The 24,153-nt window shown below is 42.6% G+C and overlaps 1 protein-coding gene across 1 annotated transcript in view; it reads left to right on the forward strand.

The window, feature by feature from the left end:
• The first annotated feature begins 12,706 nt into the window (after positions 1-12,706).
• Positions 12,707-24,153, forward strand: part of LOC310880918 (nuclear pore complex protein Nup153-like) — a 30,793-nt gene continuing 19,346 nt past the window's right edge. The window contains exons 1-8 of the mRNA XM_083797458.1: positions 12,707-12,936; positions 15,408-15,618; positions 17,743-17,991; positions 19,195-19,334; positions 19,417-19,542; positions 21,721-21,831; positions 21,969-22,007; positions 22,108-22,161. Of these exons, the coding sequence (XP_083653584.1) occupies positions 12,715-12,936; positions 15,408-15,618; positions 17,743-17,991; positions 19,195-19,334; positions 19,417-19,542; positions 21,721-21,831; positions 21,969-22,007; positions 22,108-22,161 (1,152 nt within the window). The 5' untranslated portion in view covers positions 12,707-12,714. The remainder of the gene's footprint in view (positions 12,937-15,407; positions 15,619-17,742; positions 17,992-19,194; positions 19,335-19,416; positions 19,543-21,720; positions 21,832-21,968; positions 22,008-22,107; positions 22,162-24,153) is intronic.

Raw genomic sequence — 24,153 nt, forward strand, 5'->3', positions numbered from 1 at the left:
GTGTCCAAAATGCCTCTACTCACCGTTTGTATGTAATTGAGGGGAGATGTGAAGCCAGATTTCAAGACAGTGTAGTCTTAACTAGTCTTAAGCTAAAGCAGAGAGATGCCTATGAAGGTCAGTGGTAGGCTTCAAGAAAGCGAGTGACCCGCTGGGTAACTTCTTCAGGGCAGTACTGGGTTGTTTCCCATTGTGTGTGACCGTAATTGATTTTGAGCGTGGTTGTATTGTTTTTAAAATACGATTCTAATTCTAACTTTGACTCTAAATGTCATTTAACATGCCATTACATCGAAAAACACCTGTGCAAATATATTGTGGAAGAAACAAATTAAGATGGACTAGACCGGGCTTTTGTAATCATCCTGTGCGGTAAGACTGAAATTTCATGAGGTAAGATAATGGATTTCAGACAGAGTTGATTCTCTTGGACTTCCAACCTCTGAGCGGTCAGTCGGCATCTTTGTCTGAGGCTCTTGCCATTGCAAGGAGGAATTTTGGAAATGAGGGGTTTACTGTGACCATGGTGCAGTGAATTGCACGGTTACGTTGCACTTGTCAAGAGGAAGAGCGATGCAAGTAATACTAGGATAAAAGTTTTCTGCGTGTGCTGTGGAAGGGAAGAGCCATTCTTGTCTTTCCGGTTTTGAATTTGAAGCGTTATCTTCTGCTTCTCTCTTAAAAGGCACCTTTTTTTTAAAAGGCACCTGTCAGGCCTCTTTATGGAGGTTACACTGTGGTCAACAGCAGCAGAAGCTTGTGTGCTGAACAGAGTTGTGTGTTGTTTGGAAGCTTTGAGTTCCACTCTGGTTTTTTTGTTTGTTTGTTTGTTTCTTTGTGGGTTTTTGGTGGCTTTTATTTTTTTCAGGGGCGGGGGGGGGGGGAGTTGCGGAGTAGTTTTGAACATTTCTGTGGGATTTGACAAATCAAATTTAAAAGTTAATGTTCATTTTATAGTTCATGTTCAAACAGGATGGTTAACTGTCTTGTTTGTCTCACAGAGGGTCCAACACCTGTGACCAGTAGCAGTGCATCTGCATTTTCTGCTCCTTCTGGAGAATTTCTGGATTTAGACAAATTCAAGAAGCCTGAAGGAAGCTGGGATTGGGAGACCTGCTTGGTTCAAAACAAAGCAGAGGCCACGAAGTGTGTAGCCTGTGAAAGTGCAAAGCCAAGCACCAAAGCAGAGCTCAAAGGTAATCCTTAATGATTAAAACGAGGATGCATATTCTGTGATTTATTTTTTGGTTTGCTCTGATTTTTTTTATTTTCTTACCTGTTAAGCACAATTATTTTTTCCTTTGAGGTGTGGCAAAATTATTCGTTTTTCCTGTAGGAATATTGCCTAGATAACATCTGTTTCCACACTTTTCCCCAAGAATAAGTTTATCCTTTTTAGAGAAAAGCTTTCATTAATGACGTGCTTGTTCTTTACATGCCCTACACGTTGTTCATTTGGAGTTCAGACTAAAAACATGATCTTTCAAAGAAGTTCGTATACTTTTTAAAGCCAGGTGGTGGGCAGAAAACACAATTGTGAAAAGTTTTATGTAGAGAGGAAGCATGGGGTTTTCTTGTTTGTTTTACTGTTGGTGGGTTGTTTTTTAAACAGTTTTGACTGGAAAGATCAGGACTAGAATGTAGTTCAAACCTTCATGTACTTCAGGTAAACAGAATATCTTTTGTCTTCACTTGTGCGCTTATGTCCATCAAGTAAGACCTCTGAAACCATACTAGAAAAAATCTGCGGGATTTGATATGTTCATGTACTAGAGCTTTAGAAAAAGTTTAATTCCTATATGCAGCATGTCTTCTGTCCTGGTTATTGATACGTACGCAATTAGTAGCAATCCCTTTTTTGATCTCAACACTAGGTTTAGACAAAAAATTGCGACACCTTAAGGAACCTGTCCTGCATCTCATACAAGCACAGAAGTTGCAGTGTCTCAATGCTAGCAGTACAGTTGGTGGTAAAATCTTTAGTAGGGTGAAATAGAGGCCTCACACTTTTCAGAGAAAAAAAGAGATGAGAGAGAGTATCTTATTCCCACGTACTTGCAACTATGCTGCAGAGTGTACTGCTGTTACTCTAGTGCTACAAAGGTCCAAAAATCACTGAACAGTTATTAGCCAGTTTTGTATTCCTTTAATTTGTTGAAAGACTGCAGTAGAGGATTGAAGTTTTTATTGAGGATCACTGTGTGGAAAAATTCTGATTGTTAAATGTCATTTGTATGACTTAAGAACCGCGTTTTGGAGTACAGAATTCAGTATTAATTCCAGAAGGGGTAAGGGGAAGGACATTAGCTAGTAATCCCAAACAAAAGCAGTGTATAGAGCTATACTGATTTTAATCGCAGTATTCTTACAGTTGGTCTGTTACTGAACAGATATGTTTTGGGGAGATATGGTGGCCAGGGAGGCGTGTGTGTTTGTGTGCTTCCTCTTCTAGTTAAGGTTCTGGGGTTTGGTTTAGTCAGGAAAATTCGATGAGGCACCTTGTGTAAAAGGAAATGTTAACCAGCATTTTTCAACACGGTGTAGTCCCTTAAAAGTGTCATAGATGAAAAGAGGCCATAAACGCTGGGGGAAAAAGTTAGTGGGAAACTGAGAGCAGGATCACATTCAGTAGTGAGAGAGCAGCAGCCTAGGGAAAGCTGATGAATGACTGTAACAGATAGTTCTATTTTAAGTGTAAAACAACACTCAGTACTTTATAATGGTGGTCTTACCAGAGGGTTCTTCTCCATGGCTCCTAAAAGCACGTCTTGAAGGCATTCGAGTGCAGTGAACTTAAGCTGTAAGAGTTGGGCTGGTAAGCTTGGCCTGATTTGAAGCTGTAGGCACGGGGCTATAATTTCTGAACAGGCTACAAAAGAAACTGTACCACTGTGCTTTTCAGTGCTCCGTTTAGCAAAGCCATCAAATTGTTGCAGGCAATTGATGTTGTTCTTCTAAGAGCACCTGAAAGATATTTTTGTTTGAAGAGTTCAGAGGTACCGGTTAATACTGGTTCAGATAATTACAGCCAGCTCTTGGTGTTTGTGACCAATAAAGTTTGTGGCTCCAAAAGGAGTGGGTTAGTGCTAACTGATTAACTGCTGTATATGCAGAAATATGGAATCTGATTACTTACGCAGAGAGCACTTAAAATGTATTGTTTTGCTGGCTCTCAGTGAGTTGCATCTTAATGCTACCAAGGAATAAGCTTTTTGCTCCTGGCCCAAGTTTTTTAATTTGGTGAAAGCCTTTTCTGTGCACGTGCACATGCCAGAGAGGTTGCTTAAGTAATAGAAGCTATAGTAGCTGCTATCTTCTGTTTTTTGTAGAAGACAGAAACTGAATTCGTTAGCTTTGTAACTGTTATGCATACCAGAATTGGTTTTCTCCCTTTTGAAAATAGTAGAGGGTATGCCTATGTCAGATTTGGTGAGCAAGGTGATCAGATGAGGGCACTGCAAGACTGCCAGAACGCACCAGGTCTGGGGGGAAAAGGAATCCGGCTGAGCATAGGAATTTCTAAAAGGTAGCCAAGGAGTTGTGCATTGATACAGTTATTCTAAATAATCAGATTCTTGTAGCTCTGCCTTTGGAAAGTCTGTGGCCCTTGCTGTAGTGGCTGCACACAGGATGCAGTCTACAAAACCAGAAATGCAGAAGTCCTATGTTTTGACTCCCTGGATTCATCAACCTGCTTCAGGATGGCTGGGGGAATCCAACTGTTAAGTCTAGCCAGACAGCGCAACTTGGGCTTAGCTGCCATTGTAACCAGCCTTGTTTCTCAACAGTAGCAAAGCTGAATGCATTGGTAAATATTTTCAGGTTTGGGCCTGCATAAGGTAGAAGGGACAACAAGTGGTTTTATATGCTAGGGAGTTCTTGTTCTTAGAGCTTTCCCTCTAGTTTGAGAGAAGCACATAACTAGTTTTACAGTGGGTTGACAGGAAAGAAGTGGGGGGGAAAAATGGGAACGCAGGGAGAAAGCCAAAGGCGTTATTACTAGAACAGGTTTAGAATGCTATTCTTTGCTTTTCATGAGCTTAGGGCAATGGGGAGTTTAAAGCTTAGCACTTCCTGAGAGGGTTTCTTACTCTACCGGCTCAGTTCTATCACTTATTTAAGGCAATTCAGGTCTCTGAACGGTTAAAGAATTGATACCAAATTTGATGAACTTTGATCCAGGATACTGACAAAACAGGACTTCATATAAACAATTTCAGTATGTTCATGAGGTTAGCTTGTGTGTTCTGTTAAATAGTAAAAAATGACACTTCTGTTTCTGTTTACCTAGCATAATTCTGCAAATGTTGCCTCCTTCTGCTTTAGAATGGAAATGCTCTTCTCCAAGAGAGCACTGTCCAAACTTCTTTGCCAAAATTTTTTGATTAAATTAATATTGTTTTATTTTGAAAACAAGAATAAGCCACAAACATGTTTTCTTGCTTCGGCTATCCAGAAGAACGTCAACAGTATTTTCAGATTTTCCTTCCCTACACAACTGTATGTAGGAAGAGTGCAGTTGGAAGCAGAAGACCTAAGATGATGTATCTTCTGTTTGTTTACTACAGTAACAAGACAATGGATTACCTCTTTATTAGAACTTGTGTAGCTTTGCAGTATTGAAACAAATGTAGGTATTAAAATACACATCAGTAATACGTTTCTGAATGGCTGAGTACCGTGCTCTCTTAGCATTGAAATACCCAGCCATTGGATTAGTTTGTCCCTCATGTTTGCTTAGTTTGGAAGCTATTTCAGAATGCCTTCAGCTTGTATTCTTCCCCAAAAGCATAGAACTCACTTCTCTGCATCCCCAATTCAAGTCAGAGAAACTGGGCACTGCAACCACAGGAGGTCTGCCTGTACAGAATCAGTGAAGACAAGTCTAAACAGCGGATTTTTTTGAATATGCAGCTGGGTTATCTGAATGTTCTTTATGCAGTGTACCTCAGTTTTAGTACAGATAGCACTTGTCTTGGTTCTTGTCATTAGTCTGAAGCTGCCCCTGAGAAAATCTTGAAAGGGAAAGTAGTGAAAGCTAATCAGCTGGCCCTTTCTTCTTAAGAACCAGTGTATTTTGTAATTCTCCCACTAATAATAAGGCGTCACGCTGGAGAATCGCGATTGTGTTGTTAAGCAAGACTGACTTCACCTGAGCGGTATAGTTGGCAGCTGTTGAATGTTTAATGGACTTTAAACAAACAAAAAAACTGAGCAGGTGGAGGTAGACATGGCAAACTGACAGGCAGCGTCAGATGCTTCTTTGAAATGGATAATCTGACTCCATTCACTTCTTTCTGGAAATAAGATCTAGTAATTAACCAAACAAAAGATAGAAGGGTTAAGACTGCATCTTTAAAGCAGCTGTGCTTGATAAATGTCTCTGGTCTTAAATCAATCTTTAGCAAAGCACAGAGACTTAGCAGCAGCTTGCTTATGCCAACGCTAAAAATACTTGATGTGTACAGGTAACCATGTCAAGGCTCTGGAGTTAATCCATGAGAACAATTCCTTCTGGTATTGGCAAAGGTGAGGATGCTTGCTTCTATAGAAATGAGGTTTTGAGCTGTGACTTAAGCTGTCACTTAGGTGACTGTTTAGGAAAGCTTCCTTTTAAGTTTTGAAGTATGTAAGCTGACAAATTGTTTAAGTTCAGAACTGGGTTTACAGTTTCTGTTCTCTGACTGTATGCAACTTCTCATGTTTCAGACTGAAAGCAGAATTGCAGCGGTACCAGTCATGCAACTATAATGCTTATTGCCAAGATTACCAGAACTACCACTCGCAGAGGAGTTACGATGCTTACGCTGACTACAACTACAGCTCCTATGCTCCCTATGACAGCATGCAAGCTGTTGGAGACTGCTCTTTAGGAGATTCTTTAATGGCTCCAGCTGTTTTTGAGGTAAAGATAGTGCACGCTTGCTGTAAAGAAAATATTTCACAGATAATATGTTGTACAGATTTGTGTGAATCAGCAAAAAGAATCCGAAGTTGAAAACATGCTTTCTGCTTAGTGTGAAGTTAAAAGAGCAGATTCCATTCAGAGGTGTTTGTATTTAAGTGCTTAAATAGTAAATCCATAGAATTAGTGATTTATACACCATTATTTGTTCACGCATACCAAAGAATGGTTTTGACAGCATAATTGCGTACGCTTCTTCTGTTCCTGTTCTTCTGATTTGCTTTGCTTAAAGCAAATTAAACAGTTGTTGTAAGTGGTCTTATCGTGGTCAATGTATTAGTTGTGACCTCCGGAGGTCCCTTCCAACCTGTACTGTAATATTGGCTTTCTTCTAAAAATAAGTAGATAAAATGCCATCTATCCTTGTAGTTGTAGGAAGAAGGAATGGGTTGAGACTGCAGCACTTTGAATCTGTGATGCTTTCTGAAATGAGTTATGATTAAACTTAGCCTTTTCTGTCTTTCAGGAATCTTCAGTTATGACTGCAATCGGTGATGACCTAATTACTGACGGTAATAAGGGTTCTGTCATTGTCACTTGAGTTTAGCCATACTTGTGCCTTTTAACAATACAAGCCAACCTCTACTGGATGAAGAACATCTTGAAAATTCAGCTGAGGTCAAACCTCTGTGGGGTTGATCTGCAATCAGCTGGGGTTTTAAAGCTGATACAGCATACACTGACCGCATCAAGTAAAACGGGACACTGTCAATGCTTCGCAGCAGGTTTCTTGTACCTGTGCCTTCATTCCCATTTGAAAATGGTCTAAGACAGAATTTTGTTCTTTGTATTGGTTCCGCTAAACAGATTTTATATTAGAAACTCAGTAATATGCAAAAGCTTTGTTCTCCACCCTGAGGTAAAAGCTTATGTTGCAGATTCCAAAAGGAGGATTCAGCTTGCACTTACAAATACGGTACAAAACATATTTGTGTCCTGGAAGGTTTGCAAAGTTCCTCACGTGGAGGCATTTTGTGTTAGTGTTTAGAAACTATCCTATGTAACGTGTATTGCCGTAGAAGTGAATTAAATGACTCTTGGGAGGGTTTCATGGCTGATTATCCGTAAACGTTATCTTTACTATCTTAAACATTGTCTTTGTCTTTATCTTGAAAGACAGTTCTAGTCCCAGCCTTCTAATATACAAATTCCCAAAAGTTGGAGCTGTGAGGCTCAAAATTTTAGAGGACTAAATACCTCACTAAAATTAGTAGATCTAATAGCTTATTACACTTAGCTTAAAATACATTTTGTTAGCCATTTCACGTGAAGTTTTTTTGTGCGCATGCCTCAGATTTGATACTTGGACTTACCAGGCTTTTATTTTCAGATCCACAGCTCTACTTGGATGTTGATGAAATGAACAGACAATTCACGGAGACAAGCGAAGAACTCTACGATTCACTCATGAATTGTCACTGGCAACCTCTGGATACGGTCACTTCTGAAATCCCCTCTGCTATTTAAGCGTCTTCTAGAGCATGACCGTTAGGACCAAAGTGCTAAAACTACATTTCTTCTACATTATTCTAGCTCATAAGTTTTAAAGCACAATGATAGGTTGGGTTTTTTTTGCTATGCTTTTGACAGTTTCTGTAATCTTTTTGTTCATCACTCCCTTCTTGGAGCATCATGAAGTCATGTAAATATTCGAGAAATGTAAAGAGGTAAATGGGGTCTAAAGATAGACTTGCCTGTGTAAATAAAAAATTTGTTTCTGCAAACCTGCCAGCAAGGGATTTTACTTGTACCTGTGTGCAGCATGTTCTCTTCCGGCTTATGGAATTTAACAAGGTAGTAAGGGTATTTCATCTGTCTTTATTTTTATATGGGCATTAGGACACAAGCAAAATCTAGCTTCCCCTTGTTTTCCTGGTTCCTTAGGTAAGCGACAAGCCAAGCCTTTCATGTGCTTGCTTAGACTGGAAGTATGTATGGGAGACACTCACAGGCCTTGCTATGGAAACACCTGTGCCCACTTTTTCCTGCAGGCTGCTGGCTCTAACTGTACTACTGATACATGCTAGGTCAGCTAAAATTGGCTTATAAATAGGGTATGTTAAGCATATGGAAGTGTAGACTTCAACTGCCATAGCTACAAACATCCCGTGGAATGAGGATGATGTCTGCTGGCACTCTCTGCATCAGCATTCAGTTTTCCCTTGCCCTTCTTACTGTTAGACTTCTCAGCTGACGCTTTACAGCGAAGAAATTGCTACAACATAATCCGTGTTCTTAAACCTAAAAAAAAAAAATCTTGGAGAAAACAACTTGCTGGTTTTCCCTCCTTGCTGGCAAGGAGAAAAATAGTCCACCAGGAACAACAAAAAAATCCTAGTAACAGCTCCTTAAGTTATACCCTCTGCTACCCTCTCTGATTGCTCTGGTCTTCCTTCATTCGTGGTAATGAAGTTTTTAAAGCTCTGGGAGAAGGATGACAGCACTCAAGTCAAAGGAGATGAGAGCAATGAGGAAAGCTTTGCTTTAAGCTAGAGCAGTCTTGCGAGTTGCTGCCTTTATGCTGTTCTTATCTTGAAGGGTACAGAGTCTTTTCCAGTCATAGGGACTCCATAACCCTATGAGTATGGAGAAATAGTTGCTAATTAACAGTGTGTATAATAAGTAAGTGAGGCTGGAAACAAAAGAATATTCCTCCAAGAAAAAAAAGGAAGCAGAAATTACTGTACTTAATAGCTGGGGAAGCTGTTAAAGCTAGTTGACACAGTTCTGGTACTGCCGTGTGTGTTTTGGGGGCAACATAAACCATAATTGCTGTGATGGCAGGTAAGAATCCAATTCTTTTTTATGGCTTAGTGTAGTCAGTGAAAGCAGTGGTCCTAAGCTGCATGCTGTTCTTAAATGTAATGCAAATTCTCTTTTGTGACTCCTCAGTACTTCCAGGTTACTTGTAGCTGATCACCAGCAACTGCTTCTGTTAGCTATTAGCTGTTGGGTTTTTGCTAGGAATACTTTCAGTCCTGAATTGAAATGATGACATCCTGAAACAGAAGAGGCTCTTGGAGTATTGTAGGAAGCACATTCTTCCTGGTTCTAGTGCAGGTGTACACGTAGGAGGAGACAGAAGGCAAAGAACCTCACATAGGTGGAGGGGGTGAGGTGGCATCACAGTTAGAGCTGTTGCAGTTAACTCTTCCCAAAGCATGAAAGCAACGTGGCTGGGAACAGGGATTTGTTGGGTTGCTTCTTTGTGTGAGCCAGGGAGTCTTTTGAGGGGCAGATTAATAAGAATATGACACAAGGTAGAGGTGGAATAGATGAAGCAAAGAATTTGGGTGGGAAAAGGGTTGCTTGTACGTGTCTATGGAATTGTTTCAGGGGACTGAGCTGGGGCAAATTCAAGATAATAGATGCAGCCTCCTTGAATTTGGATGGCAGTGCTGAAGCTTCAAAACCTTACAAGGTTTGATGCCACTGCAATTGTAGTGCATAGCTGTGGTACTTGAGCTCAGAAGTGCAAACTGCACAGGATTTTTTTATCTATTTTCTTCAACGTGAGCAGCAAAACATCTTCCAGGAATGTGCCTGGGTGCTACGCTGCTTTGACACGGCTTGCTTTGCATCACCAAACACAGTAGTTAGGTTGCATCGAGTACTTTGTGGAAACATTCATTGTGTTGTCACCCAGAAATGGGATGCTACAGATATGTGTTGGCCCGGCAGTATCAGTGCTGGTTTTTGGCCTTTGAGAGGTTGGTCCATAACATGTGACCTGTGTAACGAGAGGCCCACATAGATTGGTGACTTCATTAAGTCTGATGCTGTGGTGGTGTGTGACCCAAGGCCCTGAACGTCAGAAAATCAGGCTGTGGCCACCTATTTTATGCAGACTTTGCCTATTAACAAGGTCTCTACACTGTACGTTAGAGACGTGCGCCTCCTTTTCCGGACTAGATAGCGAAAATACCAGTTTTGTAGTTCAGTGAATGAGATTGGTTGGGCTGTTTGTTCTCCAGAGCTGAAAAATGTTGGGAGTGTATTCTCTTGGAGTCCACAGAAATGAAAATGATGAGAGGAAGAGAACGTTGGTTGCAGCCCGCGTGCTGCTGTTATAAAGTAGTTCTCTGATGTCTTTTTCCCTCTGCTGAGACTTATCAGCCTATCGTCCTTTCCTGTTAGGAGCGCATACCTGGCTTGGGATGGTGTGCGCAGGGCAGATTCTTTACCGTAAGAGCACAGTGAATGCCAGACTTCTTCCTGTACTGCCGTGTTAACCGTGAGTCACAAATTCAGGAAGCAGTGATTGCATCGGAACTGCTAGAATGCTTTGCGGAGTCTTTTTACTGGGTAAACTTCACAGCTGCAGTTACAACTTCCAGCCTGTGTTAGCTGAACACATCGTACTGGTGCCCGCCATCAGTTTGACAAAGATGGGATTGCAGTAGGAACTTGCTTTCTTCCTTCTTTTTAATTAAACAAGTCTTTGAAGCAACTTTTCCAACACCGCCATACTTCACTTCTTCCAGTTATTTTCTGTTTTACTTAGCTGAAATGTTTTTTTTTCTTCCAAGCTTGAGGAAGTTTTCTACAAGAATGTCCCGTAATGATTTCATAAACTCTTTTCGTTGTACCTAGCTGCAACAGAGAGTGGGGGGAAGATTGATCAAATGGTGATGATCGCTGTCATTCTGCTGGACACGCAGATACTTGCCTTTCGTTTTGGCTCATTTCTAATACCAATTAACTTCAGTGCCTCGCGTTAATAGACACCGTTTGACTGCATCGGCAAATGTTTCTGAGTCGTGAGTGTCATTAAAGGCCTGTCACCCTATGGAAATCCTTCTAAATAAGAAAAATGGCATTCAAATAAATAAATAAAGCAGCGTTTGAACTTATGAGCAAACCTAGCGTAGCTGCCTTTGACGCTGATCTGGAGGAGAAAAATCACGTTATCACACTACTATGGTTGCCTTAATAGGTTTGGTGTACATGAGGGAGGGAAGTATTATGTGATGTTTGCCTAGCTATTACATGGCCGATGCAGGAGGGGTTTTAGTCAGTTCCCTGAGCACGTATTGTTGCAGAAGTCGGTGATTTCACTGCCCAATGTCTGTTATTAAGGGCACGATTCATGTCCCGTTATCGTTTTTATTCTTTATTTATGTGTTTATTTTCTGGGGCGGCGATCTGTCACGATGCCCATCGTTCCCCTGCCGTGGGGTAGAATTTAGCGTGACGACTGCCTCCCGGACCAACGGGGCCACGAATCCGGCCTAAAACACTGCTTGTGCGTTGGTTGTCGGCGTGGGGGCTGTTGGTTGTCGGTGCGGGGGTATCGGTTGTCGGTGCGGGGCTTTTCTGACGAGCACTGTGGGCTCGGGGCGCCGTCCCACGCCCGGCGCGGTGCTGCGGCACACCAGCGGTCGGCGCCACGGCGCGGGGAGGCTCTGGAGGTGACTCCTAGCCCCGTGCTTACGGTGGCCGGGCCGGGGTTCATTATGGCGGCCGGGTCCTGAGGGCGGGAGCGGGAGGGCGGCGGGACCGGGACGGGACCGGGGCGGGGCGAGGAACGGGAGCGGCAGCGGGAGGGGGGGGCGCGCGTTCCCGTGAGGGGAGGGGGCGCGCGAGGGAGGGAGGGGGAGGGTGTGAGAAACACTCCGTAGCCAATAACTTGGGCTCAGGCGAGGAGCTCGGCGAAGCAGGAATTTATTCGCGATCGCAGTGGCGGGCGTCCCGTCCGTGCGAGGACTACCGCACACCAAATTTCCCTGGTGTATTGCCAAGCACTTCCCCGTGCAAGGGCTTACCATACACCACATTTCCCGAGACTCTTCCTTTCTCTCCCTTATCTCACGCTTCGTCCGTCTCCGGCCGCGCCCCTCGCGGAGCTGCGGAACCGCGGATCAGGACTCCACACTCGCTCCGTACAAAAGTACGTCTCAATCACACGGCACACAGAGTCTCACCCGACCCCCAAGGCAATACTTCCTATTTCTTACCTTGGTCTGTGCACAGAGTTACCGGATCAATTCTCAAAGCCGGAGTGCCTGCCTTCTTCCCTTCCCCACTCCTTCACGGATCCTGCCTCTTTCATCAGTCTCGGGCCCTCTGTCAGCTCTCCGCAGAACCGCCGCCGTCGATGCACAGGACCGCTGAAATCAGCGGGGCATGCCTTCCTGCTGCTGCGGCGGTGGGGCTCCCCAGTAGGCGACTGGCTCCCGGACGAGCCCCCAAATTGTGAGAAACACTCCGTAGCCAATAACTTGGGCTCAGGCGAGGAGCTCAGCGAAGCAGGAATTTATTCGCGATCGCAGTGGCGGGCGTCCCACGAGCAGGAGCGCCCCTGCTGGTTCCAAAACCCAGTTTATATACTTTTTGATGACGGGACCCTCCCCTGTTTCCCCACTGAGGGGGTGATCCAGGCTCACAATCTGTCTGATGCTTCCCAGACAATGCATGGCCTTCAGTTGCCGGCCTGTTAAATTTCGAATTTCTTTCGACTTTTTTACTGGTTGAAGCGGTAATGGTTCTTCACTTACCTGACTTGACTCAACACCGTGATTTTCCCCGAATTGTTCTACGGAGTCTGGTTGTCTGCATTTTACAAGGTCGCCTGCTAAGCGTTCTTATCGCTGCAAGCACACCTCGATACCCCATTCCTTACCTTTAAACAACGTAACTCTGCAAAAACAACATTTTTATTCCCACGAGGGGCAGGGCAGGCCCCGCGGCGCGTGGCGGCGGGGGGCGGGGGGGCCCCGTGACGGCACCGAACGCGGGGGGGGGGCGGTATGGCCTCGGGCGGCGCGACCGGTAGCGGCGCGACCGGCAGCGGCATGGCCGGCGGTGGCAGGGCCGGTGGCGGCGGGGCGCCGGGCGGCAGCCCAGGAGCCCGATCAGGAGGAGGAGGAGCAGGAGGAGGAGGAGGAGGAGGAGGAGCGGCCGGCGGCAAGGTGAAGAGGCGGCGCCACCGTTTGGGCGCCGCGAAGCCCCCCTGTGCCAGGAGCAAGCGGGTGAGGAGCGGCCCCCCCACAGCGGGCCCTTCCCCCTCAGCCCGCCAGTTACCCCCTTACTTACCCCCTTACCTTACCCGCCCCTTTATCCCCTTAGTTACCCCCTACCCACCTCCTTACCCCCTTAGTTACCCCCTCGACCGCTTAGTTACCCCCTTAGTTACCCCCTCAACGGCTTAGTTACCCCCTTAGTTACCCCCTCAACCGTTTAGTTACCCCCTTAGTTACCCCCTCAGCCCCTTCCTAACCCCCTCAGTTACCCCCTCAGCCCCTTACTTACCCCCTTACCCCTCTACCCAGCCCATTACCCCCCTCCTCCCCCTCCCCTTCACCCCCAGCCCGCTGCCCTCAGGACCCCCAGTGCCACCCCCAGGGCTTTCCCCGCTCCCTGCACCCCTCCTCAGCCCATCATCAATTCTCTGAACGTTACCTGCCAGGCTTTGCTTCTCGTTTGTGCTGTAGGGTACAGCAGGTTGATGGTGAAAGCGGTCCGTCAATTCGGGGTGTGAAAATCCCCGTGCTGGAGGGGGGACGCGCCGAGATCCCTCCCAGCAGCTCTTTGCTAAGAAATGTCAGGACGCCCAGAGAGATGCTCTGGAGATGCCCTCTGCACATGTTTGTTCAGCCAAAACCTCTCCGCTATTAAATGAGCAACGTAGCTGAGGGGATTGATTATCATATGCAAAACCAAGGGAGCGCTACGCATGGATAGCTGCTCAATTAGGTTTTTATCACTTGCAGAAATGCCAAGTCCCTTATACCACATATTGACAATCAATCTTGTCCATCTAAAGCTGGCCTGGAAGGGCAATGCAAACATTCCCCACGCTTACAGAGCAACCGTTGAAACCTCTGGCTTGAACAGTGCATTAATGTTGAAAGTGCCATAGCTTGCGTGTGCCGACACTGTGTAGCTAACTGATAAACCTTACACGTGGATTGAAAATAATCAGTGGAGATGGTTTTCTAACTTTTCCATTGTCTGTTATCTCTGCGTGTTTTCCAGTAGGTTTATTTAAAGAGTGTGCCAGAGCAAACACGTGCGTGGGGATATCTGGGGGATTCTGCACAGAGAATGGCTGCTGCACATCCAGCGCAGATCAAATTAACAGTAACTTATCGGGGAAGAGTTTTAATGATTTGATAAATAGACAAACTGATAGGTGTTACATGTGTGCATTTATTATAGCAGTTAGCTTTGTAACCAGACGAATCGTGCAAATGTTCATAACGTAAAAGGACGAGCTTTGAGCAGATAGCTTGCTTAGAGCATTTGTCAATTAATTTCAGTTTATTTTCAATATCATGTCCACTCTGCAGAAGGTTCTGTGGCTTAATGTTAATTGTCTCTCAGTGATGCAGTTGGGGAGGCACGAAAGCGACCGATGCGATTTTGTGAGGTTATACCTCTGGTTCTGATCCCTACCCCGCTGTTTTTCTCATCCTTCCCCCTACAACTTTAGTCGATAAGTCGATTCTTAGAAATACTTAAATAGATGTGTTTTGTGTGCTTGTGATCGTAATTACAGCCCACCAAACCCTCTGTCTCTTACCATTAAGCTCCGAAGGTGCCTGGGCACTGTAGACAGTATAGTTAGCAGCTTCAAAGTTCCTGGGAACTAGTCCTGGATCTAATTTACCTTTTTTTTTTCCCCCTGCCTGCAGGAGGGATGATTAGCAGGATGCCTAGCTCATGATTGTCAGCTTTCTGGATATTAATTTTTATTATTAATTTTTATTATTAATTATATTCATTTATATTAATTTATCTTTTATTTAACCGTAGTTCCTGGGGCTTTCGGTCAGGTGGGAATTCTCCGATCGTACCCGATGTATGCCGCAGAGTCAGTCTTCTACAAAATACAGCAACAGCTTTAGAAGGCTCTTGCAAGAGGAGGTGCTGGTGCTATAGCTATAGCTGTGTTTCTTCCAGGACATCTTCTGGGTTAGCCTGACTGTTGAGAGCAGAACTGGTTTTTGTGCGTATAGTCACTGCAATTCAGCATTACTAAAATTGAAAATATTTAGATTCACTGATTTTAATGGGTAGTATGGTCCTGACTGTCGCAGTAGATAATTGCTGAACTTCTGGTTTAGTTGGTTTTCACGGGAGGGTGCGAAGAGGAAGAGTCCTGGAACAAGTCTGTAGGTCAGGAGCTGTTCAGGCGTAGAGTTTCCTGATAGCCTTGCAGATTGACGACCTGCTGGTGAATTTTGGCAGAGGTTTCAAAACTTTGAACCTTGCCAAGGTCACTTGGAAGTGCAGACAGTGATAGGTAGTTGTAAATCAATCTTAGGTGAATTTAGGTTTACCAGAAGTGTAGCGATCCTATGCCAGGGATCAACCTCGTCGTCGTCTTCTGAATATTTGCTGTATAATATCTGTCTTCAAGGTCCGTGGAAGGTGGTATCCCAGCATATGCTGTTGACTGCGTTTCTGTAATTAAACAAGTGTTTTTTCTTTCAAGCAGGGATTAATTAGCAGAATGACAGAAACTGTGAAAAATATTGTACCGGCCTGGCTGCAGAAGTATTTCAATAAGCGTGAGGAGGAGTGTGTAGACAGAAATGAATCTGCAAACCAGGAGGAGACTCCGGTAAACTATCACCACGATTATTCAGATGAAGATACCATAATCGATGAGAGATTCACGCCTGAACCAGCAGGAATTAGTAGACGAGGTATGTGAAAAATCATTTGGAATTCTGGCCATCTGTATTTATTCACAGATTTCTAGTTTTGAATCTGAATTTCAAAAGGAAATTGGAATGAGGGTTTTGACAGAATGAAAAAAACCCAAAAAAAGTCAAAACAACTGTTTGTGAAACCGTCTTAGCTTTAAACTGTATACACAGTTACGAAGCATACATCTTATGCTCTTGGAAGGCATCAGTTAACTTTAGGTACTCTATTAGCCAGGTGCTAAATGCTGAAAATAAGTCATTTGCAAGTGTGCTGGGTTGCATTTTCCATCTTTTAAAAGATATGGAATGAAAATCTGTCTAATTGCCTAAGGCAATTAAAAAAATTAATTTGTTTTGCAGTCTTCGAAACAAAAGACTAGATGCTAGAATGGCAGAGGAAAATTCCGTCTCGTGTCCCGACTTTGTTTGTTTTGTTTTGTTTTTTTTTTGTTTTGGGCTTTGATCAATTTAGTAAAGTTCCTCGTTAACTTGATGGTGAACTGGGGAACTTGTGCACGGATGTGGTTTATGAGATTATTATCCTTAAAATATTCAATAACTTTAAGGTCTACGCGGGGGGAGGGGGTGTCTTTGAAAAGGTATTTGGACCGTTGGCAACGAGGTTTGCAACTCCTTTACCTCATGAAAGATTAATTTGTCTTATATCCAGTGCCTCTCACTGTTCCTGTAGTCCTGTTGTATAAATTTGCATCTATTCTTATTTGAGTTTCTCTTAAATTAGCTGTTTTGGGGAAGTCAGCTTTTAATAAGTGAAGAAGTTTTGTCTGAGCGTGCGTAGGTAACCATAGATAATGTGGAAAGTCAGTTGCTTCTGTTGTTGGCAGAATCAAAAAATAAGGAGGAAATATCTTTGCCTCCAATCTCATCTAATTGTAAACAAGGAGATTGATGGCTTTCTGTGTAGCTGTAGCTTGGGAATGAGTTTGGAGAAAAGAATAGAGAAGGTCTTCGTGACTGAGGAACACATGTTGGCTTTCCTATGTAACTGCGTGAAAGGAGCTTTCAGTAAGAACAGCTGCACTGCAAGCTTGCTAACTCCAGGAGATCAGGAGCAGGTGGACACCCTGGAACCTTTTGCAGCTTATGTTGCTGTCCGTGGGTGTTGCTTACTATGCTTAAGAATAAGATTATTTTTTTTAATTATTACTACATTTTGAAACCAATGTGTTTCTTCAGTTCTGAGGTATCAGTGTGCTGGAGCCTATATTGGGTGGCCTTCCGCCTGAATACCTTTCTGTATCTCAAACGGTGCTGTCCTAAAAATCTGCTCATGGTTTGGAGAGCTAATTAGTGGTACTGCAGTGGTTATGAAGATTGAACTAACTAGTTTAAGCTTCAGTTCAAGTATCAAGAGGATAGTGGCTCAAAGTCATTTGAATTGCCCAGATTCCTGGGAGAGACAGTAGGCTTTCATCAGGCAAAATACCCATGAATAGTTCCATTCATTTAGCAAGATAGACTTCAAGGCCACCTATTCCAGGCCACTGGCATTGTTTGCAGACCCTTTGCTTCAAGAGGGAAAAATGCTCATCTGGTTACTTGGGTCAACATCCTTGTCCCTTGGGTCAAAATCCCAATAGTTAATGGGTAGGAGATGATGTTTTGCCTCTAACGTGAGCTGATATGGAAGAACTTGGGAAAAAAGTACTGCAAACGTTCATTTTCATGTTGTGTATTCAGATTAATGTAACCTTTGTTCCAATATTATGGAAGCTGCAGTGTTATCTGTAATTTACCGTGTAATCTCAAATTTTGTAAAGCTTATTGCAAGCTGTACATGGGAGAAGGAGTATATATGTTTGATTTAGTGAACGGCCAAGTCAGCGTTAGAGCATTTGAGCACGGGGTCAGAATGTGGTGTTGTAAAACCTCATAGTTAACTACTTCTGGATGCAACATTAATACTGTGTATCGCAAGCAGTGTTGTTGTTGTAGCCAGACAGTTAGATGCAACCGTATCTGGGTGAGGAAGAAGTTAAATTTGGCTTCTCTCTTTTTGCGCTTAGAACTTGGCAATAGCATGGCTGTCGATAGGAAACAGGTTTTGGCTTCTGTGAGCTTGTCTATAGCAAAGCTAATTATCTCCCTGTTCTTGTCTAGAACCATCCACAAGTAGATCAGCACTGAACTTCCCAGTTGTGTTAACAAGGCCCTCTCTTCATCGGAGCCGTCTGAATTATACCATGCTGGATTCTCCTGTCCCACCTTGTCAGCCCTCGACATCTTCTATATTTGGCATTGGCAGTCCTAGGCTGTCCTTGATAAAAGAAATAGAAGATTCTACCTCTCAACAAGACGATGATAACATCTCAACAACCAGTGATTCCTCCTCTAGAGCATCTGATGAAGGTGATTTTTGTGTTCTCTGTTTAATTGACTTTTTTTTTAATGTGAAGTACCTTGCGTTCTTTAATATTCCACATCACCTTAGTAAATAAAATAGGTGAATGTCAACTTTGGATGCGAGAATTAAATTGAATTTTTAGTGTTTTAGAAGTATATAATCCTATCACCTTTTTAATAGAAGCGTGCTTTGGAATACGTTTATGATACCCTGATGTTAGAAAGAGTCAATGCTGAAATATACACATTCAGCTAGGTTATATGTAAATTTTGAACTGGGACGGTAGGAAATCAGGCTGACTTGCCGTAACTTGACAACTAGGCTGATTGTCTAGAAGGAAGAGTGACTCAGAATATCTAACAGACAGCTGGTTAAATGTGAATAAGTGCAGGTGACAAATAGGAACACGAGATGTTTTCCTGTGTTTCAGCAAGAGAAGATAAAGAAACTACTCTGACATAAGCTATAGGCTGTTTTTTGACCTTTCTTGGTAGAAGGCTTCAGCTGTCAATACTTTCATGTCTTTTGCCAAATTCATTGAGGAAAGCACACCATTTTAAAATAAAAAATAAGCATCGTGTCGATGTAGGTTGGTACGTAGGTCTTCTCGCTGAAAGGGCGAACAGCAGGTTTGCAGCTTTTTCTAGTCCCCCATATAGACAGGGACTGACGTGTGCTCAGCAGGTTTTGCAGAGAACTTTTGTACAGCTGAGAGTAGAGTTGCTGGGCTTTAGCAATATAACCTGAGTGCACTAGAACTTTCTGGTGTGTCTTCGTAAAACATACATGGGCAGAAGATCGTTAACTCTTAGAGCAGCCTTTGGGGAATCTTCCAGGTTTAAAACCTGTGCGATTATGATCTGTGCTGGCCTCCAGCCTTTTACCAACACAGAAAAAAGCTTTGTCCGTACAAATGCACTGATGTTTATGCGGTCCTCTTTTATCTTAGCCTGAAGGAAAAAAATACCTGCATTGGAAGCACAGTATTAACTTGGTAAGATTGCTGAAAACTACTTGCAGCTCTGTGAACAGTTTTCAAGTTTGTAGGTGATACTTGGTTTTCAGTCTGTACGTGAAGTTGATCTATTTAAAGAAGCTGAAGTCATGCTTATTTTTCTGTATTGAAGAACTTGAATTAGTGTGATCTTTATTGTTAAAGTTCTGTACGTACGAGAGGCATTTACATCTAGCATACGTCATTTTGGCAGATGTTGCAGTTTTAAAAAATACTTCATCGTCACTGCTCTGGCCCACAGAAGCTGAAAGAACTCATTCCCTCTCGCAGCATTCTGCAGCTAGCTCTAAGAAACCTGCATTCAGTTTATTTGTTTTTGGAGGACTGTGTCCTGTAAGTACTGCACAGTATTTCTTTTAATCAGTTTGAATGTGTACCTGTTTTTCTATCCACTTCTCATACTGTGTTTCCGTAGGTACGTGGAAGCACGTCTGTTTTTAAGCAAAACCAGCTTGGGTTTTCTCCATTTTACCCCGGAAAGACGGCCTATGCCGGTGGTGCAGCTGTAAGATCAAGGCAGCCAAAGACGGAACCTTATCAGGTATGAGAAAAGTAGTGTAGTGGGAAATAGTGATGGAAATAAAAAAAGCAGCACTGCCAAAGGAGCTTTGAGCAGGGAGCTGAATATGTGGTAACAGTTGCTCTTCTGCCCTCTTGGTCTACAAAAATAGACGAGATTGATTTCTGTTTAAATTCTTTAATGACAGTTTTTACCACAGGTAATACTTGTCAGAAAGAACAAGAATGACAGTTTGGGCTAGTTGTTGGTAGTTGGGGTTTCCTCTGTTGTTAGGTCTTTCAAAAAATTCCATTCAAGTGCCATTGTCTGCCTCTGACTACATTACGTTAAAATAACTTGATGCAAAAAAACCAATGACAGCATAACTTTGAAAACTTGTGTTTATGGTAGCAAAAGCTACAGTAGTCAAACCTGGCTAATATTTATCTGTGGATCTTCTTTTCCAAGCATGCCTACATTCATGCTATGGATATGTTGTATAAACCTGCAGTCTTTGAAAATATCTAAAATCAACTTTGCTGATCCTTTGTTCTTCTGTTACACAGAGGCATGCAGGACTAAATGCAGTCCCAAGATAAGCAGTAACATGCTTTCTGTTTTGAATGATTCATATAGTTCTTGGAGAGAGTTATTTGCCCCCAAGAGTTCTTGGAAATAGCAAATAAAAACTGCTGACAACTCTGATTAGCTAGAGCTGAATCGAAAAGGAAAGTCAAATCAGGTTTGGTAGGAATGTATTTAAATGAAAGTGACTTTTATCGATAAATCAAAAGGAATTTTAAGAAAATGAAAACGCGGGTTTGCTGGCTCTGTTCTGACAGTCCATTTGTGCAACGGAAAAAGGGCAGTACAAGTACCTCACTTACGGGAAACCTTGAAACCTTGTGGTGCAAAGCTGGGAACCCTCTTTGGTCGGCTATTTTTGTTTTTTACAATATTACTGCATTATGGTAAAAAGAGGAACCAAAATACTAGGCTTTTAAAGGAGAGAGTAGCTTGCTTCTTGCTGCTTGCTGTGAATGACAGCAAGGTACTAGAGAGTCCAGCGAAGGGCCACCAAGAAGATCAAGGGACTGGGAGCACCTCTCCTCTGAGGAGAGGCAGGGACTGCTGGGCCTGTTTAGTATGGAGGAGATGAGGTTCAGGGGGGATCTTATTGGTGTATATAAATACCTGAATGGATGGTGCAAAGAGCATAGAGAGCCATTGTGTTTTCAGCGGTGCCCAGTGCCAGGTCAAGAGGCAACAGGCACAAACTGAAACGTGAGGCTCTGTCTGAGCATCAGGAAATGCTTTTGCACTGTGCGGCTGATGGAGCCCTGGCACGGGTTGCCCGGAGAGGCTGTGGAGTCTCCCTCTTTGGAGGTCTTCAAGAGCTGACTTGACATGGTCCTGGGCAACCTGCTCGGGGTGGCCCTGCTTGAGCGGGGGGGTAGACCAGGCGATCTCTAGAGGTCACTTCCAACCTTAACCATTCTGTGGTTCTGTGAGTCTCACTTGTGTTTTTACATGCTGCGTGGTCTGCTTCCTGTCTTCACATCGTGTGATAAGCACAGTGTGGTTATATGAGGGGTTTAACCTGGGAAGAAAAAAAGTCACACCAAAGGAAGTTTTTGACTGATATTTGAAGTTGGGTGGTGCAAATAAACAGTTTACTTTTTCAGTGTAATGTTTAGATCTGTTACAGTTTAAATCAGATCTTTATCTTTTAAGACAAAGATTTGCAGCCAACTTTAATCTTGGGGGAAGGGAGGAAGCAAGAGAGAAGTAAAACTAGTTCCTGGTTATGATTGTATACACTGATTTTAAGATGGTACACTTAGACCATCGTGAAACTCTGAGGTCTGTGTTGTTACTGAAAATGCTTTCTGTACCACAAGCCTTTTCTTGAGTTCTGTTTCCCTGATTACTGCTTCGGAGGCCTTAGCAGTCCTGGCATCATCCGTCTTGACCTTTTACAAGTACGGAGTTCTTTTATTGCTCGTGCAACAAGCACGTGCAAGATGCACTGAGGCCCAAGGTAAACTTCATTAAACTCCGAATGTATTCTCTTCTTTATGGCTTGAACTCCCAGTGACTGCATGTTTCTCTGTCATCAGAATATATTGATTGTATCATCAGTGTAGCCTTGGGACATAAAATACATGCCTCCTTAGCTGAGAATTGACCATTGTAACACTTAAAATGCTAATTTTTCAGGCACAAAAGAGAGCGAAAGCTAGACAAGAAACTGTGTGGTCCCACGCTACCTTGAGTACCTCAGCGTGGTGCATCTTGGAGGCAGTGGAGAAGCTGTCAACCGCTTTGTTGGTAAATAGCACTTCTTTTAATCTGTTTTTGCTTCATGTGTTTATAAAACTTAGTAAATGTGCCATCAAAGGATAAAGATAAAACTATTCTTCCTTACGCTGTGGCCGGTTTAATTTATTGCGCTATTTTTTCAACAGGATGCTAAAAGAATGACATCTCTTTTGCCGCTGTGTTGTGTAAGTTGACCATGAACCCCCACATTTTTGTTGCAGGGAACCCTCTCTCTCAGGAAAAAAAAATTGCCCTCTAATAGTTATGCTTTGTTTTTTCCCTTAGCCTCCGGACATAGATAAACCGGATATTACTGACTTCCAGTCCAAACGAAGAAAGGTAAGAACCAATAATGTCTTAAGCTGAGGTAGATAACTTTTTCAATGCTTTATCACTATTAGAAAAATTTTCTCAAACCTCAGTGACAACATAGACATCAAATCAAGTTAATATTGGCATGTATCCACAGTAGATGATGGGCTGTGAAGATTACTCAGGTTAAGAATTATGTTATCTTTGTAAGTTGAGAGCAACAACTCTAGAACACACCAAGTCGTTTTATCTTGTCCCCCAACTTGGGGTGAAGCTGCATATTAAAATTCCTGTTGAGGCAAGTTTGCTCTTGAAGAAATGATCACAAATAGAAAAATACTGATTGAGTGGTCATATAGACTTTGTACAGACTTCCGTGTTCATTCGGGCACAGAAAACTAGTTTTTGTGCTTTTTATCACCATTCAAAGTAAAGAGGAGGAAAATTGTTAATTTCCGACGCTATAAATCTTACGCTCCTAAATTCCTATTTGGAGGTAGCACAGAACTGGTGAGAATGCTGTGGTAAAGCATGATTTCCTTTCATTTTGTTTAAAAAATGAAAACTAGTCATCTTTTTTTGATGACTTTAGTTAGGGGTATCATTAAATTGCAAAACTGTACCAGGCACAATAGCTCTTGGTGTATTAAATGCCTAACTGGGGGAATTAATATTTTTCATTTTTACCTTTAAAACCAGCGATGAACCATCGTTGGAGTCTGATAAATTTTCCATAAAATTAAATGGGCATCTCTTTCTGCGAAAACATCTGTGTTTCCAGTATCAGTCTGAGTGTACAAATGACCACTTGTTAAGTGTATGGGCTTCTTAGGCTGGAAATCAAAGTGGACAGTAATACTGGTTGCTTATTGCTTTTAACTCTTTCAATCTCTGTATTGTTTAGCCAGCACAATCTCCATTTGGTAAAGTTCTAAAATGAATGTAGCAGCAACTGCTTAGTTTTTAGGGGGGTAGAGGTTTTTTTTTTTCTTTTTCTTTTCTGACGCTATAAATCTTAACGCTCCTAAATTCCTATTTGGAGGTAGCACAGAACTGGTGATAATGCTGTGGTAAAGCATGATTTCCTTTCATTTTCTTTAAAAAATGAAAACTAGTCATCTTTTTTTGACGACTTTAGTTAGGGGTATCCTTGGGCTTATTAAATTGCAAAACCCTTAAATGACCACTTGAAGATCAGGTGACTGAAGGAAATAACAAGATGTGCAAACTTTTCATCTTCTGTTCTAATGAGAAAAGGGACAGTGTCTCAAGAAGTTTCTGTGCCAATTCCTTGATTGGATGGATGTATAATTAAGTTTACAATCACTTCAGAGTTTACAAACATCTCAGATTTCCTGGACCATCTTTTCACCATCTGCCAAATTACAAGGGCATGGAGAAGTGAAGTATATCATAAATATTATCCAAATAACTAAAACCAAATCTGGTGTGAATTCTCAGTTATATTATAGCAATACACCTGTGATAAGGCATTAAGAAAGATCTGCCAGATTTGCAACAGAGAGCCTGAAATTGTCAGCCACTAAATGAATGTTGCACGCAGCTGTCAGTGGGTGAAAGGAGATAGATTGTCTATTCATAATACTAGAATTCATAATGGTGGCGGGAGAAGGGTAGCCCGTGATGAGAAGCAATTATTTGCTGAGGAGACGATCGTGTGTTTTCCTGCTAAAGTGAACATGCGGTTGACGGAACACTTGTGCACTCGGGCTAAACTTCTGCAGTGGGTAGCAGTGATGTGGTATTTTTCTTATTTCAAGGAACTGTACCAGGCAGAATAGCTCTTGGTGTATTGAATGCCTAACTGGGGGAATTAATATTTTTCTTTTTTACCTTTAAAACCAGCAATGAACCGTCGTTCACTCGAAGTAGATTTGTGAACTTACATAAAACATGTCTTATTCAAGGTTTCAAACTGAATGTAATATTTTTTAGAAAGATGTATTTTTATATACTTTAGAGAGAGTGTGAATCCTATTACTAAGAGCTGGGAGATAC

The sequence above is a fragment of the Anser anser genome, assembly GCF_964211835.1.
Source record: "Anser anser genome assembly, chromosome: 13".
NCBI classification, from domain to species: Eukaryota; Metazoa; Chordata; class Aves; order Anseriformes; family Anatidae; genus Anser; species Anser anser.